The 16,631-nt window shown below is 43.4% G+C and overlaps 1 protein-coding gene across 3 annotated transcripts in view; it reads left to right on the top strand.

Annotated features, from left to right (window-relative positions):
• Positions 1 to 16,631, top strand: part of pcdh15b (protocadherin-related 15b) — a 209,479-nt gene that overhangs the window by 91,840 nt on the left and 101,008 nt on the right. For all 3 annotated transcript variants that reach the window (XM_031805197.1, XM_020460822.2, XM_031805196.1), the window contains 3 exons: positions 6,297 to 6,405; positions 6,981 to 7,093; positions 13,292 to 13,498. In XM_031805197.1, the coding sequence (XP_031661057.1) occupies positions 6,297 to 6,405; positions 6,981 to 7,093; positions 13,292 to 13,498 (429 nt within the window). The remainder of the gene's footprint in view (positions 1 to 6,296; positions 6,406 to 6,980; positions 7,094 to 13,291; positions 13,499 to 16,631) is intronic.

Here is a 16,631-nt window from a genome sequence, read left to right as displayed (position 1 = left end):
TATATGAAAATTACAGGTCTCTCTCATCTTTTTAAGTGGGAGAACTTGCACGATTGGTGGCTGACTAAATACTTTTTTGCCCCACTATACATACATACATACATACATACATACATACATACATACATACATACATGAAAAAAAGGGAAAAAAGGAACAGAGGTCACTTGAACCCAAGTGGGGGCTGGACTTTTACGCCAGCTAGAACGCACTCAAGGACATGGTTTAGTGCTGTGAGAGATGACATTATGTGAGGGGCCCTGATTCTGACTATGTATGCAGTGACAAGGCCAACATAACCTCTTATCAGGTCTTCAAAACACCCCCACCTCATCCTCATTCTTCCAAGAATGCCATCCCCATCAATCCCATCACTCCCAGGGGGCTATTTCAGATTCACACTGTAATGATGAAGTCCTGTTATATTCCTCTTGTCTCTCTCAGACATCCTCTCAATTGTGTCAGGGAGCTCAACTGCTATCTCCTAAATGTGCCTCTCGTATCTCCTTCGTCGGTGCTTGATGAAACATTTAAATAAAGGCTTCAACTTATTTATTTCTTCTCAGTACCACTCAAGTAAATCTAAGCTTGTGATTGGAGAGGAGGAGGGAGAGATGGCGAAACAGCTGATAGGCCAGATTGTAAAAACTCCTTTAGCTGTTTGTCCCAAAGTTACACTTCTCCGCCGAGGTTCCAGGACACAGTGAGACATTCTGGGGAGCAGGTGCCATGGGCCGGCCCTCTTGTCCCAGGAAGAATGCTCATAAGTAGAGGATAGGAGAGTGGAGGAGTGAAGGCCGGTGGGAGGAGCTATATAGGAGGAACTGGCTCATTGTAATGGAATTAATGGAACGGAGTCCAATGTGGTTTCCATATGTGTGATGCATTTGATACCGTTCCTTTTATTCCATTCCAGCCATTACAATGACCCGCCCTGCTATGACTCCTCCCACCAGCCTCCATTGGAGTGGAGGTACTTTCCCCAAGACAAACTGATCACTCCGCCTTTTTATATCCCTCCATAGCAGAGAGCCAGTGAGCCTCTCCGGAGCAGTAAGAACATCCGTGGTGAGGCTGGAGTGGCTCTCCAATGCTGTGTCCTCTGTGAATTCTACCATTTTTTTCTCCCCCCATCCATACACAGCAGCACTCTGGACATCCTCTGTAGCTGGTGTCGGTAGGATCTAACATACCATCAGAGCCCAGATATCAGATTGGAAATGGCACCGAGGGAACTGTGGGCAAAGCTACTGCTGGTGTCTGTTGACAATTACAACAGGGGGCTTGGAAAGTGTTGTACCCCAGTGTTGAGTGGAGCGTAATTGTTTTGTTTGTGACGGGTGTGCATAAAATGGAAAGGAAAGTCGGCTGCATGCAATATATTCATTCACTGGCTCATTTATTCCAAGGCTGAAATGTAAAGATGGAATAAGATGTGGCTAATAATAAAGATGTGAACAGACAAGTGATTCAAATCTATAATGCAAGTCGTTTGTTTTGCTAAACTGTGCTTCACCATGGGTAATTAGCCTGTTTTTGAACACAGGTGCTGAAATTGCAAATCATGTCAAAATATGCCAGATCGCCTTTTGATGTAAGTTGTTTGTCAGTGTTCACCATGTATCATACAGGAGTCTGGAAGCTGTTTAATTGGAAGGTTGGGTTCATCAGAGTAGAGTAGAGCAGTCTTTTGGCGTGTCCTCCTGTGGTTGAGTGGGAGTCGAGGTGTGAGCACAGGGCTGCTATTCGTTCGTTATGCCATCACAGATCACACGCCTCCAGAGAATCCGTCCTCGGTTAATTACACAAACAAAATCTTCCCGTGCTTTTCAACCGATCCCTCCAAAAGCCAATCTTCCTCAAGTTCAGCCTTTAAAACGGCCAGCTAACGTTCAGTCAATCGTTGATTTATGGACCACGGAGCGGAGGACTCTGTCCGGTCTGCCGAGGAGTCATCGTTACGTTGTCGATCAGATCAAAGTAAACACATTCATTTGGCATCATGCCTAGTTGTGTATCGCAGTCCCATGAAATATACATTGTTATGACGAAGGGTTCTATATAACTGGTTATTTAGCTTTTAACCATAGCAGAACCCTTTTTGGTGCTATATGGAACCTTTTTTCGAAGGTTCTATAAAGAACCACGCTCATCAGGTTCTAAATGGAACTTGCATGGTGCTATAAAGAACTCTTTCCTAAGGTTCTATGTGGGGCCAAAAAAGGGTTCTGCTATGGTTACATGCCTAATAACCTGTTATATAGAACCATTTGTCTTTAGTGTGGGGCTATATTGAACTATTTTTGATGGTTCTTTCTGGAACCTTTAAGGAGAATGGTTCTATAAAGAACCCTTCTCAATCTCAAATGATCTTTGTAGAACCATATGTATATTTTTATTTGGGTTTATTAGCCATATTGTTAATATTATTTAGATAATGGCTGGGGGTCCCTGAGAATTTAGGACTACTGACTTAATCAAGCATTCTCAATTTACACAAGGCCATACACCAGTCTTTTATAAGACACTGTCACTGTCCATAGTAATACAGAACAAACTGCTTAGCACAACAGATGAGAGAAACTGGAATGACACTCTCACTCACGGTTGTACAAAAAGAGTTGTGAACAAACCACACCCCAAAATATTCTAATGAGCCACCACCCCTACATTTTAATTATCATTAAAATAGGAAATACTTTTGACCTGTAAAGAACCATTGAAGGGTGCAAGGGTTCTTTGGGTCAGTATAGTTCCACAAATAACCACCACTCTTCCCAAAGAACCATTGAGGGATTCTCATTTCTTAGTGTATAGTCAGTCGGACACAAATATTTTCTGCCTGCTGCAGTCCCATTTAAAGAAAAGGACAGACCTAGACTAGACATTCTACTTTTTTAATACAGGCTTCTAAATTAAGTATCATGCATCATCAAAATTATAATCCCTTGCCTTGAATCAACTCAATTCAAACCAAAATTCAACTTGATTGAAGAATAAACACAACTTTATTTGTCACATGCGACGAATACAACATGTAGACCAAAAATATAGACCTTACCATGAAATGCTTACCAAATATTTACCAAATAAACGAAAGTAAAGAATTATGAAAAGTAACACAAAATAACAATAACGAGGCTATATACAGGGGGTACCGGTACCGAGTCAATGTGCGGGGGTACAGGTTAGTCGAGGTCATTTCTACATGTAGGTAGGGGTGAGGTGACTGAAAAACAGCGTAGCAGCAGTGTAAAAAACGAATGGATCATGTTCTAATTATATAGTTCGATTATTAGAGTGGGCACTATGAATACAGTGTGGTTTGACATGATAACCAATGAAAAAGCTAGGGAGGAGTTATTGTGACAGGGTAGGAATCAAACTGTTGGTCGTGGTTTCCTAGGGGACCCTATAATCTTTGGCTACGTTAAATGTTTTCTCTCTTAGCTACTTGATGTAGCTAACATATTCATGCTTCACCTATTCCTCTTTGATTTAGAAGAAACTGTTGCACATGCTGATTTGGGCCTACACCATCACTGGTATCAGGCTGCATTAGCTAGCTACGTTTGCTCTGACTCAGTGCATTTATTATCTCGCTAGCCAGCTGATTAGCTTTAGCGGTTTTGCTAAGAAAAGACTAACTGTTTACAGAGAGTAAGATACACAAACGAATAGTGTAATTATAGAACACCTGTGGACTTACAAAACATTAGGAACACCTGCTCTTTCCATGACATTAACTGACCAGGTAAATCAAGATGAAAGCTATGAACCTTTATTGATGTCACTTGTTAAATCCACTTCAATCAGTGTAGATTAATCAGGTTAAAGAAGGATTTTTAAGGCTTGGGACAATTGACACATGGATTGTGTATGTGTGCCATTCAGAGGGTGAATGGTGAAGACAAAATATTTAAGTACCTTTTGAACGGGGTATGGTAGTAGGTGCCTGGCTCATCAGTTTGAGTGTGTCAAGAACTGCAACGCTTCTGGGTTTTTCACACTCAACAGTTTTCCGTGTGTATCAAGAACGGTTCAAACACCCAAAGGACATCCAGCCACCTTGACACAACTGTGGGAAGCATTGGAGTCTACATGGGCCGGCATCCCCGTGGAACACTTTCGACACCTAAATGTCCATACCCCGATGAATTGAGGCTGTTCTGAGGGCAAAGGGGTGTGCAACTCAATACTAGGATGGCGTTTCTAATGTTTTGTACACAGTGTATATTAAGAAGCTGATCATCAGCATCATGTGGTATGTGCTGCATTGACCATGCAGATTGACCGCAGGTGGTCTCATAGTCAAGCAACAACAACTGTGCTCCTTGAGTGACAGGGGCCAGGGCTTGGTCTGTGTGGAAAGCGGCATGGAGAGAGAGAGAGAGAGAGAGAGAGGGGGAGAGGAGAGAGATGACTCAAGTAGTGGAGTAAACTATAAAAACGTGCTACACATGGCAGAATAGCGTATCAAATTGAACAAACCAGACATTGAAATACAGTTATAGAAGGTCAAGTAAAAACCCAAACCGGTCGTTGCATTCATAGTGGTATAGTAAAACACAGTATACTGCCCAGCCCTGTATTAATGAAATTACCCAACAAAAGTTTTTTGGGGGGTCAAGTTCCTTCAATGTTCTAAGAATGTTTCAAAGCCAAGCAACTAGCCTGCACCATTCTCAGACAGTTTTGGAACGGTTGTATGCAAAATAACCAAAGTACAACCAAACTCTCACCAAGCTCTAAGAAACATATGGTTCTCGGAACGTTATTTGCCAACTGGGGTAGTTCCTTATCATACTGCTAGTGACTAAGGGCTGACTTAGGGAGTATCATCATAGCTTGTCTGTCCACCGAGGAGAGGGCCCCACAGAGTCATTAGATTTACTGCAGTCATACTGGAGCCATTGTAATTGCAGGTGCTGAGATTACAATGGGCCCCACAGAGATAAATCATTGCCAAAGGTCCATGCTCAGACTGTTACCAGCGGTCCATGATGAGTCAGGCGGGAGATGTACAGAGCAGAGAGGAGACCATGTTCACCGCTACTTAATGACTACTCATAGGGCTGTGTGAAGCATGATGATCAAGGACAATGGGTAACAGTGATAGGAGGAAATGGCTTTAGTTCCATTTGGAGATGCAGAGCTTGACTTTTAAATCCAATGCTTTATTCCAGGTGGCTATATTACATTTGCTGGTATGAATGTCTTGCCTCCTTGTTATCTTGATACTCTACCAGGTAATGAAACCAAGATGTCTGTAATTACTTTTCATACAAACAGCGTCTACTCCTCCAGCTCGCCACAGATTTGTCGTCAATGTTTGTCACAAATTGCAGTTTTCTGCCAACCAGCCCCCAGAGCATATGGTCCTACCTGTGTGTGTGTTTACAGCAGCTGCTCGAGACTTCTTCCCAGCACACAGGGATCACAATTACCCAATAGGGTCTCTGTACGGCTAATGCTGACACACAGGCGTGCACACACACAGGCGCACACATATTATCCCGGAGCCTTATTGCAGAGGCATCCAGGCAGCTAACATCTTCACTTTTAGCAGTTTCACTTGGTTTCTCTGAGTAGAGTTGAATTATAAATGAGCTGCTTATTTACTGGGACTGAGACTAGGCCGGCGTGGTGCTTGTGCTTCTGCACATCTATGCAGACGAGCTGACAGGGAGTAGACAATTTACTCCTCCCCCTAGGCTGGGGAAACTTGGAGTGAAGGACCAGTTACTCACTCCATATCGTTATTTCTCTCTTCCAGTTCTCTCTCTCGCAAACACACTCTCTCTCTCTCTCTCTCTCGGTCTCGGTCTCTCCCAACTCTCTCTCTTGTGGTTTCAACCTCTTAAATTACTCAAATAAATGTTGCTTCAGGAGGAAACAAATGTCTGCAGTTTATTGCTTTTTGTGACGGGTGCTGTGATAAATAGGTCCACATTATATATAATAATTTCCTTCCTCACATCATCCAGTTTATGAGTTTTCACTGTTTTATGAATAGACATTTTACTGCAAAGCAAGCCAGCACAATCTACATCATTTCTGCTTTGACCATGATGTTTAAAGGTACAACTGAAACACGGCAATTATGTTGCTGTCGCTGCTGTGAAACCCAAAGGTAACTAATTGGTGAAGATTGCACACCATGCATTAATTCTCCAACTTTTCTTTTCGCCAGCCTTTTATCCCATTAAGAATGGAAGCCCCCGCATCCCACACTGTGTAAATGACTCATTTCTGAGTATTGACAGATAGAACTAACCATTACTCTTTCCTTTCAGAGCAAAGTGAACCCTGTCAACGTGACGCCCATCATTCAGGCCGTGGACCAGGACAGGAACATCCAGCCTCCCTCTGAGAGGCCAGGAATACTCTACTCCATCCTCATTGGTAGGTACCTGTCAACACTGCTGTCATCTATATTCCGTCACCACCGTACCGCTCCCATGCCAGGTCATGCAGAGGGGATAGCTATCTCCAGTGTAAGGAGTGGTGGTTGTGGGGGCTCGGCAGTGCAGCTCTAACCGAAAGGCTGGTGGTGGTGGCAGGGAGGGAGAGAGTATACAATGGAGGGACGAGAAGGAGACGGGTGAGGATGGGATGCGTTTCTGGCGAAGGGGAGCAGGGGGCCACCTGTGGAGAGCTGAGATGAGAACTGACAGTGCAGGGCTGTAGGGAACTATGCTACTGTGCAATGCTCCCATCTCGCTCCCCGGGCTCTCTGGGAGGCCAGTAAGGAGATGCCTGATATTTTTCTATTTTCTGACATACATTGACAATATGAAATTATATCTAAAGATTATGAGTCTTTTCAAGACTTCTCATTAGAATTACATTCACATTCGTGTAATGGAAGGGGCATTAAAAAAAATTGTGAAACATAGAGGCACTTACTTCCATAAAGCCTCCAACTTCTCCCCTGACCTTCAACATGACGGTCAATTATTTCCCTGTACCCTGTTTAGGTAAGCCTGAGAAGTACGCCGACTTCTTCTCTCTCAACCGAACCACTGCCAAGCTGAAGCTCCTCAAACCACTCAACAGGGACCTGTATCAAAGATTTGACTTGGTAATCAAGGTAATAAGAATAAAGCTCTGTAGCCCGGCATGCTGCCTTCGTGACAAAATCATGGTCTTTCATTCTGATTAAGAGGGGGAATGATCCAATAATTCACAGCTAGAGAGAGAGGCAGAGACTGGGGATGGACTGGCTGTGTGTGCGTGTGTGTGTGTGCGTGTGTGTGCGTGTGTGTGTGTGTGTGTGTGTGTGTGTGTGTGCGCGTGTGTGTGTGTGCGAGAGAGCAGGTTAGGCAGTGAGCGGTGCTAAAACCCCCATCAGGATGAGTCAGGTATCACACACACACACAGCTGCCGACGAGGCTTGTTGCTTTAAACTCCAGAGGGCGGTGATCCGTTAGGAACATTCTGCATGCTACAAGGATCCTCACACTCCGAGGGGGGAGTATGGACATGAGCTTATATAGATAAAGCTCCCTTATCGGCACAGGGGGAAACTCCTGTACTACAGGTGTCTCAGACTCCAGATCAAAGAGGAAAGAGCCCAGTGCAAGCTATGGGCTATATGACACTGTGTTCATACGTAGGGGGCTTCAGTTCAACCTAGCATGTGTGACATAGATATGCATGCAGTGTGTGTGTGAAATGTGTGAATTAAATAAGTCAGGCAGTGTGTAGTGTTTGAATTAGATGTGTATACCGTGTGTGTGTGTGTGCAGTGTCATGCTCGCGCTGCTGCATGCTGACGGACAGATTGGTAGCGGTATCAACCAGCAACGAGCTTGAGAGATTTTCTGCTTCAGGAGTCGGTGAGGGGAAGGTGAGCGGTGAGTGCCCTCCCCTCTCCCTCCGTCCTAGCCTGAGCTCAGGAGCAGGCAGCTACCCCCCAGATATTGGACAGATCCCTCTCACATGACAGGTAGACTGGGCTGGGTGAATGAGAAGTGACTCCTGCACAACGACTGTGTTAACAGTGAGAAAGGTGGCCGACCACAGGAAGAGATCAGCTCAGCAGTTACCCCATTTACAGTCTGCCCTGTCCAAGGACAGGTACTGTGTAGAGTGCAAATCCTTATTGGGGAGAAAGGCAAAAAATAAAAATAAACAGGTACTTTCTACAGGCATCTGTGTGTGTTGGAAACTAGGGAAAGTTTTTTGTAGGCTTCATGGAGTTGGAACTTGCCATACTGCAAATACAGCTTGTGCAGAGCCCCACAGTGGAGGTGTCATAATACCCATAAAACCTAGCGGTCAAACGGGAAAATGGTTCCAATCATTTTTCCACCATTTATTCTTCCGATAAAGGATTTTAGAAACGTAAAATACGTTATATTTTGTGTAGGCCTATCCTGGAGGGATGTTTTGATAACCATGTAAATCTCTCTCGGACAAGGTGACTTTTACAAAAATATTCAGCTCTATTTACTCTCAGATTCGAAAATTCTATTTAACATCAAAGTAGACATCATGCAAGACTACAAATCCCTGCAAGCTCCTGCACGTCATCTCTAGCTGACACCTTTGCTAACAGGTATTGTTTCAAATCAAAACTTGCATAGAAACATACAAAGCAAACTGTCACACCCTGACCATAGTTTGCTTTGTATGTTTCTATGTTTTGGTTGGTCAGGGTGTGAGCTGAGTGGGCATTCTATGTTACATGTCTAGTTTGTCTAGTTCTATGTTTGGCCTGATATGGTTCTCAATCAGAGGCAGGTGTTCGTCATTGTCTCTGATTGGGAACCATATTTAGGTAGCCTGTTTGGTGTTGGGTTTTGGTGGGTGATTGTCCTTATGTCCTTGTTCCTGTCTCTGTGTTTGCACCAGATAGGACTGTTTAGGTTTTCACTTTTCTTGTTTTGTATAGTCTGTTCAAGGTATAGTCGTCTATATTAAAAACATGAATAACCACCACGCTGCATTTTGGTCCGCCTCTCCTTCAGATGAAAAAAACCGTTACAGTTAATCCCGAGATTCTTACCTATGCCTCGATTCGGCAGTCTTGTCTCATCATGGCATCAGTTCTTTATGATAGCCACATTAGCAGCTAATTAGCGTTACATTTTTGGGGGGTAAATACAGGTGAATATATTCATAAAAGTCACCTTGTCCTAGAGAGATTTACCTCACGCCAGAGTAAGCCTACACGAAACCCAGCCCTTATTTTATGTGTTTCTAAAATCGCCTATGGGAAAAATGAATAGTGAAAAAATGATTGGAACCATTTCCCTATTTGACCACTAGGTTTTATGGGTATTATGGCTCATACTGTGGTACTCTATACTGCCCTGGGGCTGTGTTAAATATAGATACACAGTATGATCCAGATACTGTACAGGAATAGGAATAGTCTCAGAGAATGGAGGGAGGGCGCTGTGGTTGTCTGGTGGACAGAATCATGTACTTTAATGACTATCATATTTTCATTAGATTTGACTGATAAGTGTATGTGATTTGACTATTGGAGTGGTTTGAGAGATGATGACGTACATGTGAATCACCCGTAATTGAGCATTTGGAGTCAACCATCCAATTTGGAGTCAACCATCCCACCGTTGTAATTCAATTAAGCTGCGGAGTATGCGTTTGGTTCTGCACCATGAAGAACACTTTGAAGATGTAATCATTTCAATAATTGCCTTTTTTGCAAGTTTGGATTTGCTTCTCATTCCGTTTTGATATGATCGCTTTTCGCAGGTCCCTTACGGAAGAAACACATGCATTCCACATGTTCCAAAAGCACGTGAATCACATGTGATCTATGTGAAATGAATGTGATAACATTCAGACAACATGTAAAGCAACACGTGATAATATGAAATGACACTTGAAAACGTGTGATTACATGCAAACGTTTCCCAAAACCAGGTTTTCACATGATTTCACGTGTGAAATTTCATGTGAAATCATGTGGGTTTTTTTCTGTACGAGGTGTCAGTATAGTCTTAGAATCAGATCTTATGGGGGGGCGAATCGACTGATATTCCCCTACCAGGGAATTATGAAGTGCTTTTGACACAAGTGGTTGCTCTTCATATTTAAACAGTTACACACTCCTCTAGCCGATAATGGGGACCATGCTGTTACTCACAACACTTTAAATTCCATGTTGAGTCATCGCAAGACATGGGCACAGAGCGGAGGATGGTGTTTGATGCAGTAAACTGGATATTTTATTGAAAATAGTTCTGAAAATTATACAAGTACCAGTCAAAAGTTTGCCCACACCAACTCATTCCAGGGTTTTTCTTTATTTTTACTATTTTCTACATGGTAGGATAATAGCGAAGACATCAAAACTATGAAATAACACATATGGAATCACATAGTAACCAAACAAGTGTTAAACAAATCAAAATATATTTTATATTTGAGATTCTTCAAAGTAGCCACCCTTTGCATTGATGACAGCTTTGCACACGTTTGGCATTCTCTCAACCAGCTTCACCTGGAATGCTTTTCCAATGAGTAGGTGTGTCCAAACTTGGTGTAACCACCGACTTGCTGTCCCATGCATCGTCCATATGCACGCAGCAGGCCCAGCTGTGCAGTGGTGACCTCAAGGCCTCCATAATTTCCATTTTCATACTGACACAAAAAGTCACACACACACACACACACACACAAACAAAAGCTGGTAGAACAGTTCTCCCATGCAGCACACAGATAGGCAACTTCATCCATCATTTATGGATAACCAGCAGTCGGAGAGCAGAGTCATCCCGCTCGAGTGCGCCCCCATGCAGCCACGTAGCTAGAATCGTTCTCTGATCCAAGTTGTAGAATCCAAGGCTCAGGCCTGCAAAGAGTGGTGGGAGAAGGCCCATTTACGTCCACTAAGCAAAAGTACATTTCCAAGATGTGTAAAAGCCTCGGTAAAACAAATATTTAGTTGGTAATGCCGTTGTAGACAGGTGGACAGTCCAATACCAATGGTGGGGAGTAGTGAACTAACATGTAGTAGTGTTTTCAGGTAGTTAATAACTTTCTTGCCATGTAGTGGTGTAGCTCAGTGATTCCCAAACTGTGGGTAGGGTGCGCGAGAGGTCTGCATGCCACAGTTTGGGAATCACTGAGCTACACTACTAGTAAAATACACAAGGTGCAATTTCAAAAATAGGGTAGTGCATCATCAGTTACTTTTGTCACGTCAGTCATTGCATATCTTAGAGCAGTGGTGTCAAACTCATTCCACGGAGGGCAGAGTGTCTGCATTTTTAAAGTTTTTGTCTCTCCAATTAAGACCTAGACAACCAGGTGAGGTTGTTCCTTAATAATTAGTGACCTTAATTCATCAATCAAGTACAAGGGTTGAGCAAAAACTCTCAGCTACTTGACCCTCCATGGAATGAGTTTGACACATGTGCCTTAGAGAGCTTTTTATTTACCTTTATTTAACTAGGCAAGTCAGTTAAGAACAAATTCTTATTTTCAATGACAGCCTAGGAACAGTGGGTTAACTGCCTGTTCAGGGGCAGAACAACAGATTTGTACCTTGTCAGCTCAGGGATATGAACTTGCAACCTTTTGGTTACTAGTCCAACGCTCTAACCACTAGGCTACCCTGCCGCCCCATATAACTTGTCGGTGATGTCATCTAGTCTATGTCAGCTAATGTTTTTTAGCCCGTTTTTTTAGGCCATATATTTTGTAGTAATATTCAAGTAATTTAAATAGCACATGAATGCACATTAGACATGACAAAATGTTTAGAATTGCATGAAAATTTGATTTAAAACTGCACAAATGTACTTGCATCCCTTGACAAAATGTGTAGACTTGCAAGAAATAAGCTTTAAACCGCATAATATATTCTCTGCCAACAAGCAATTAGCTAACTAATGAAACTACACACAACTTTTTGTGTTTAATAGGCAAAATGACACATTCTGTTAATGTCTGACTCCAGAGTGATCTATTCTTGCATTTTGTAGAATATGACATTTCAGATTTAGATATGATCATTTTTCACAAAGTATATACTTTGTATGTAGTGAACTACTTTTTCAAAGTAACTTTAATTTAATTAACTCTAAATATCTTCCAGTGTGAAGTAATTTGTAGCTTGATAAACTGTATTTTCAGAGTAGCTTCCCCAATACTGTCCAATACTCATGCTTCACTTGTCCGACAGCTAGCAGTGAGGGAGATGATGGTGCACTGCAAATGAGAATAACATTTGTCCGATGCTGCTTCGGTACATTAGCTAGCATTTAGCCACGTGTCAGCAGATATTCGGTTCCACGGTCATAAAAAAAGCACAAAAAAAGAGCACAGGTGCCACCGATGTAATGCGTCGTTTATTGTGGACAATCAGCTATTTGAAAAATAAGACTGGACACGAGACATCATACGGAGTTCAACAGGACGTGGTTTAGGCTATTCTAGGACAGGTGACCACCATCTCAATTAGTTCACGTAAAACAGGTGAATTTATAGACACGGGTCAAGCATTAGTAATCAATTATGGAGGAGGGATAATGACAAAACCGGCTGAAAAGGCTGAAAAATGAAGGAATTAATTTGGTCATCAGTCATATAAAGTGGGTATTTTTTGTGAGGGGCCCAGGGTCACCCTCCCCTCTCTATGTTGTTATGATCAATAATTGTAAAGGCAGTTTCATTCCTCTGTATTGACACAACCGTGCTGATTGGGCGGCAGGGTAGCCTAGTGTTTAGAGCATTGGACTAGTAACCGAAAGGTTGCAAGTTCAAATCCCCGAGCTGACAAGGTACAAAATCTGTCGTTCTGCCCTTGAACAGGTACTTAACCCACTGTTCCTAGGCAGTCATTGAAAATAAGAATTTGTTCTTAACTGACTTGCCTAGTAAAAAAATAAAAAATAAATTGGCCATAGATTAGATCAACATCACTGATGGAGAGAACAAACAGCCCTGCTAGGATTAATGAGTTTCCAGTGTACTTCCATGTTTGTTGGAGAGGAATATGATTACAAAGGAATAATAAGTATCATTCGCAAAGATCGCTGTCGAAATCATCAAATGTTATTAATTAATTGGTTATTTTCTGTATCCTTGTGTTGGATTCAACCCTATTTTATATCAGTTGTCTTTGGAAAGCTTAGTCCATGAACCCAGCATTACTTGTGCTGTAAAGAAAGAGTTTTGAAACCCTCAGTGCTGCATACATGCCCTTATTGAGTAGTTCTCAGTCATGTTCATTAAGGTGAAGTGAATCTGGAAGGTGCCACCTGAATGTGTCCAATAAGAACACAGATTTACGTTTTCTGTTTTCCAGGCAGAGCAGGACAACGGCCACCCCCTGCCTGCGTTTGCTAACCTCCAGATCGAGGTTCTGGATGAGAACAACCAGGCACCATACTTTCAAGACACAACATACCAGGGCTTCATCATCGAGTCAGCGCCAGTGGGCACCACATTGTTCGCTGACGTCAGCCTCACCACCCCCCTGGGCATCAAGGTTCTGGACAACGACATTGAGGAGGTAAGACCCCATAGCTGACCAGTCTCTTTGTTCATTCATTCACTCGTTTGTTTATTCATTAATGTATTCATTATTTCAGTCATTCATTCACCGACCTAATTCCGCCCAAGGGTTTTTTTCAACTGACTCCTCCGTCGCGATGTGCTCTAGACAGCCCGCTAGCTGTCTAGAGCACATCGGACTCTTAGCTTAAGAGGCCCATCGGACAAATTCTTTGGCCACTACACCTATTTTGCCAATTGCTCTGGTTTACCACACGGAGCCCTGCTGATCCGTCTGCCGACGTCACAGCACGTTGGGGCCACAACAGACTTCCTTCCATCACGACGTCCCTCAAAGGCCCACCAGCTGCCTGAAGCCACTCACTGGACTCCTATGATCACTTGGCTACGCATGCCTCTCCCTAACGTCAATATGCCTTGTCCATTGCTGTTTTGGTTAGTAATTATTGCCTCATTTCACTGTAGAGCCTCTAGCCCTGCTCAATATGCCGTAGTTAACATTTTAGTTCCACCCCCCACACATGCGGTGACATCACCTGGTTTAAATTATATTTCTAGCGACAATATCTCTTTCATCGTTAATCTATGCACAGGTTTACCCCCACTGTATTCACATCCTACCATACCTTTGTCTGTACATTATGCCTTGAATCTTTTCTACCGTGCCCAGAAATCTGCTCCTTTTACTCTCTGTTCTGAACGTACCAAACGGCCAGTTCTTTTAGCCTTTAGCCGTACCCTTATCCTACTCCTCCTCTGTTCCTCTGGTGATGTGGAGGTTAATCCAGGCCCTGCAGTGCCTAGCTCCACTCCCATTCTCCAGGCGCTCTCATTTGTTGACTTCTGTAACCGTAAAAGCCTTGGTTTCATGCATGTTAACATCAGAAGCCTCCTCCCTAAGTTTGTTTTATTCACTGCCCTAGCACACTCTGCCAACCCGGATGTCCTAGCCGTGTCTGAATCCTGGCTTAGGAAGACCACCAAAAACCCTGAATTTCCATCCCTAACTATAACATTTTCCGACAAGATAGAACTGCCAAATAGGGCAGAGTTGCAATCTACTTCAGGGATAGCCTGCAGAGTTCTGTCATTCTATCCAGGTGTGTAGCCAAACAATTTGAGCTTCTATTTTAAAAATCCACCTCTCCAGGAACAAGTCTCTTTCCATTGCAGCTTGCTATAGACTACCTTCTGTGCCTATCTGTGCCCTGGACACCATATGCGAACTGATTGGCCCCCCATCTATCATCAGAGCTCGTGCTGTTAGGTGACCTAAACTGGGACCTGCTTAACACCCCGGCCATCCTACAATCTAAGCTTGATGCTCTCAATCTCACACAAATTATCAATGAACCCACCAGGTACAACCCCAAATCTGTAAACACAGGCACCCTCATAGATATCATCCTAACCATCCTGCCCTCCAAATACACCTCTGCTGTCTTCAACCAGGATCTCAGTGATCACTGCCTCATTGCCTGCATCCGTAATGGGACTGCGGTCAAGCGACCACCCCTCGTCACTGTCAAACACTCCCTAAAACACGTAGGGGATGCCTGGTTATTCTTTAAAAGGGCTTTCCTCACCATCTAGAACCAGGAACAGATATAGCCCTTGGTTCACTCCAGAACTGACTGCCCTTGACCATCACAAAAACATCCTGTGGCGTACTGCATTAGCATCGAATAGCCCCCACGAAGTTAGGAACCAATATACATAGGCAGTTAGGAAAGGCTAGCTTTTTTAAACAGGAATTTGCATCCTGTGCACTAACACTAACTTTATGTCACATACACATGCTTAGCAGATGTTAATGTGAGTGTAGCGAAATGCTTGCGCATCTTGTTCCGAACATGCAATAATATCTAACAATTTCACAACAACTACCTTATACACACAAATGTAAACAAATGAATAAGAATATGTACATAAAAATATATGGATGAGCGATGGCCAAACGGCATAGGCAAGATGCAGTAGATTGTATAGAGTACAGTATATACAGTGGGGCAAAAAAGCATTTAGTCAGCCACCAATTGTGCAAGTTCTCCCACTTAAAAAGATGAGAGAGGCCTGTAATTTTCATCATAGGTACACTTCAACTATGACAGACAAAATGAGAAAAAAAATCCAGAAAATCACATTGTAAGATTTTTGTATGGCTGGCCACCTGGCTACCGCTACCACGGTCAACAGCCCTGCACCCCTCACTGTAACTTGCCCAGGCCTCCCCCATTTCTCCTTTACACAAATCCAGATAGCTGATTTTCTGAAAGAGCTGCAATATCTGTACCCCTACAAATCAGCAGGGCTAGACAATCTGGACCCTCTCTTCCTCTGAAGTTGTTGCAAACCCTATTAGTAGCTTGTTAACCTCTCTTTCGTATCGTCTGAGATCCCCAAAGATTGGAAAGCTGCCGTGGTCATCCCCCTCTTCAAAGGGGGAGACACTCTAGACTCAGACTCTGCTACAGACCTATATCTATCCTACCCTGCCTTTCTAATGTCTTCGAAAGCCAAGTTAACAAACAGATCACCGACCATTTCGAATCCCACCGTACCTTCTCCGCTATGCAATCTGGTTTCCGAGCTGGTCATGGGTGCACCTCAGCCACGCTCCAGGTCCTAAATTACATCATAACCGCCATCGATAAGAGACAATACTGTGCAGCTGTATTCATCGACCTGGCCAAGGCTTTCGACTCTGTCAGTCACCATATTCTTATCGGCAGACTCAACAGCCTTGGTTTCTCAAATGACTGCCTCGCCTGGTTCACCAACTACTTCTCAGATAGAGTTCAGTGTGTCAAATCAGAGGGCCTGTTGTCCGGACCTCTGGCAGTCTCTGTGGTGGTGCCACAGGGTTCAATCCTCACGCCGACACTTTTCTCTGTATACATCAATGATGTCGCTCTTGCTGCTGGTGATTCTCTGATCCACCTCTACGCAGACGACACCGTTCTGTTTACTTCTGGCCCTTCTTTGGACACTGGAGTTACCAACCTCCAGACAAGCTTCAATGCCATACAACTCTCCTTCCGTGGCCTCCAACTGCTCTTAAATGCAAGCAAAACTAAATGCATGCTCTTCAACCGATCGCTGCCCACACCTACCCACCCATCCAGCATCAC

This window comes from Oncorhynchus kisutch, linkage group LG25 (genome assembly GCF_002021735.2).
Source record: "Oncorhynchus kisutch isolate 150728-3 linkage group LG25, Okis_V2, whole genome shotgun sequence".
Classification (NCBI taxonomy): domain Eukaryota; kingdom Metazoa; phylum Chordata; class Actinopteri; order Salmoniformes; family Salmonidae; genus Oncorhynchus; species Oncorhynchus kisutch.
The sequence above is the reverse complement of the archived record's forward strand: the minus strand, read 5'-3'. Positions and strand labels throughout refer to the sequence as shown.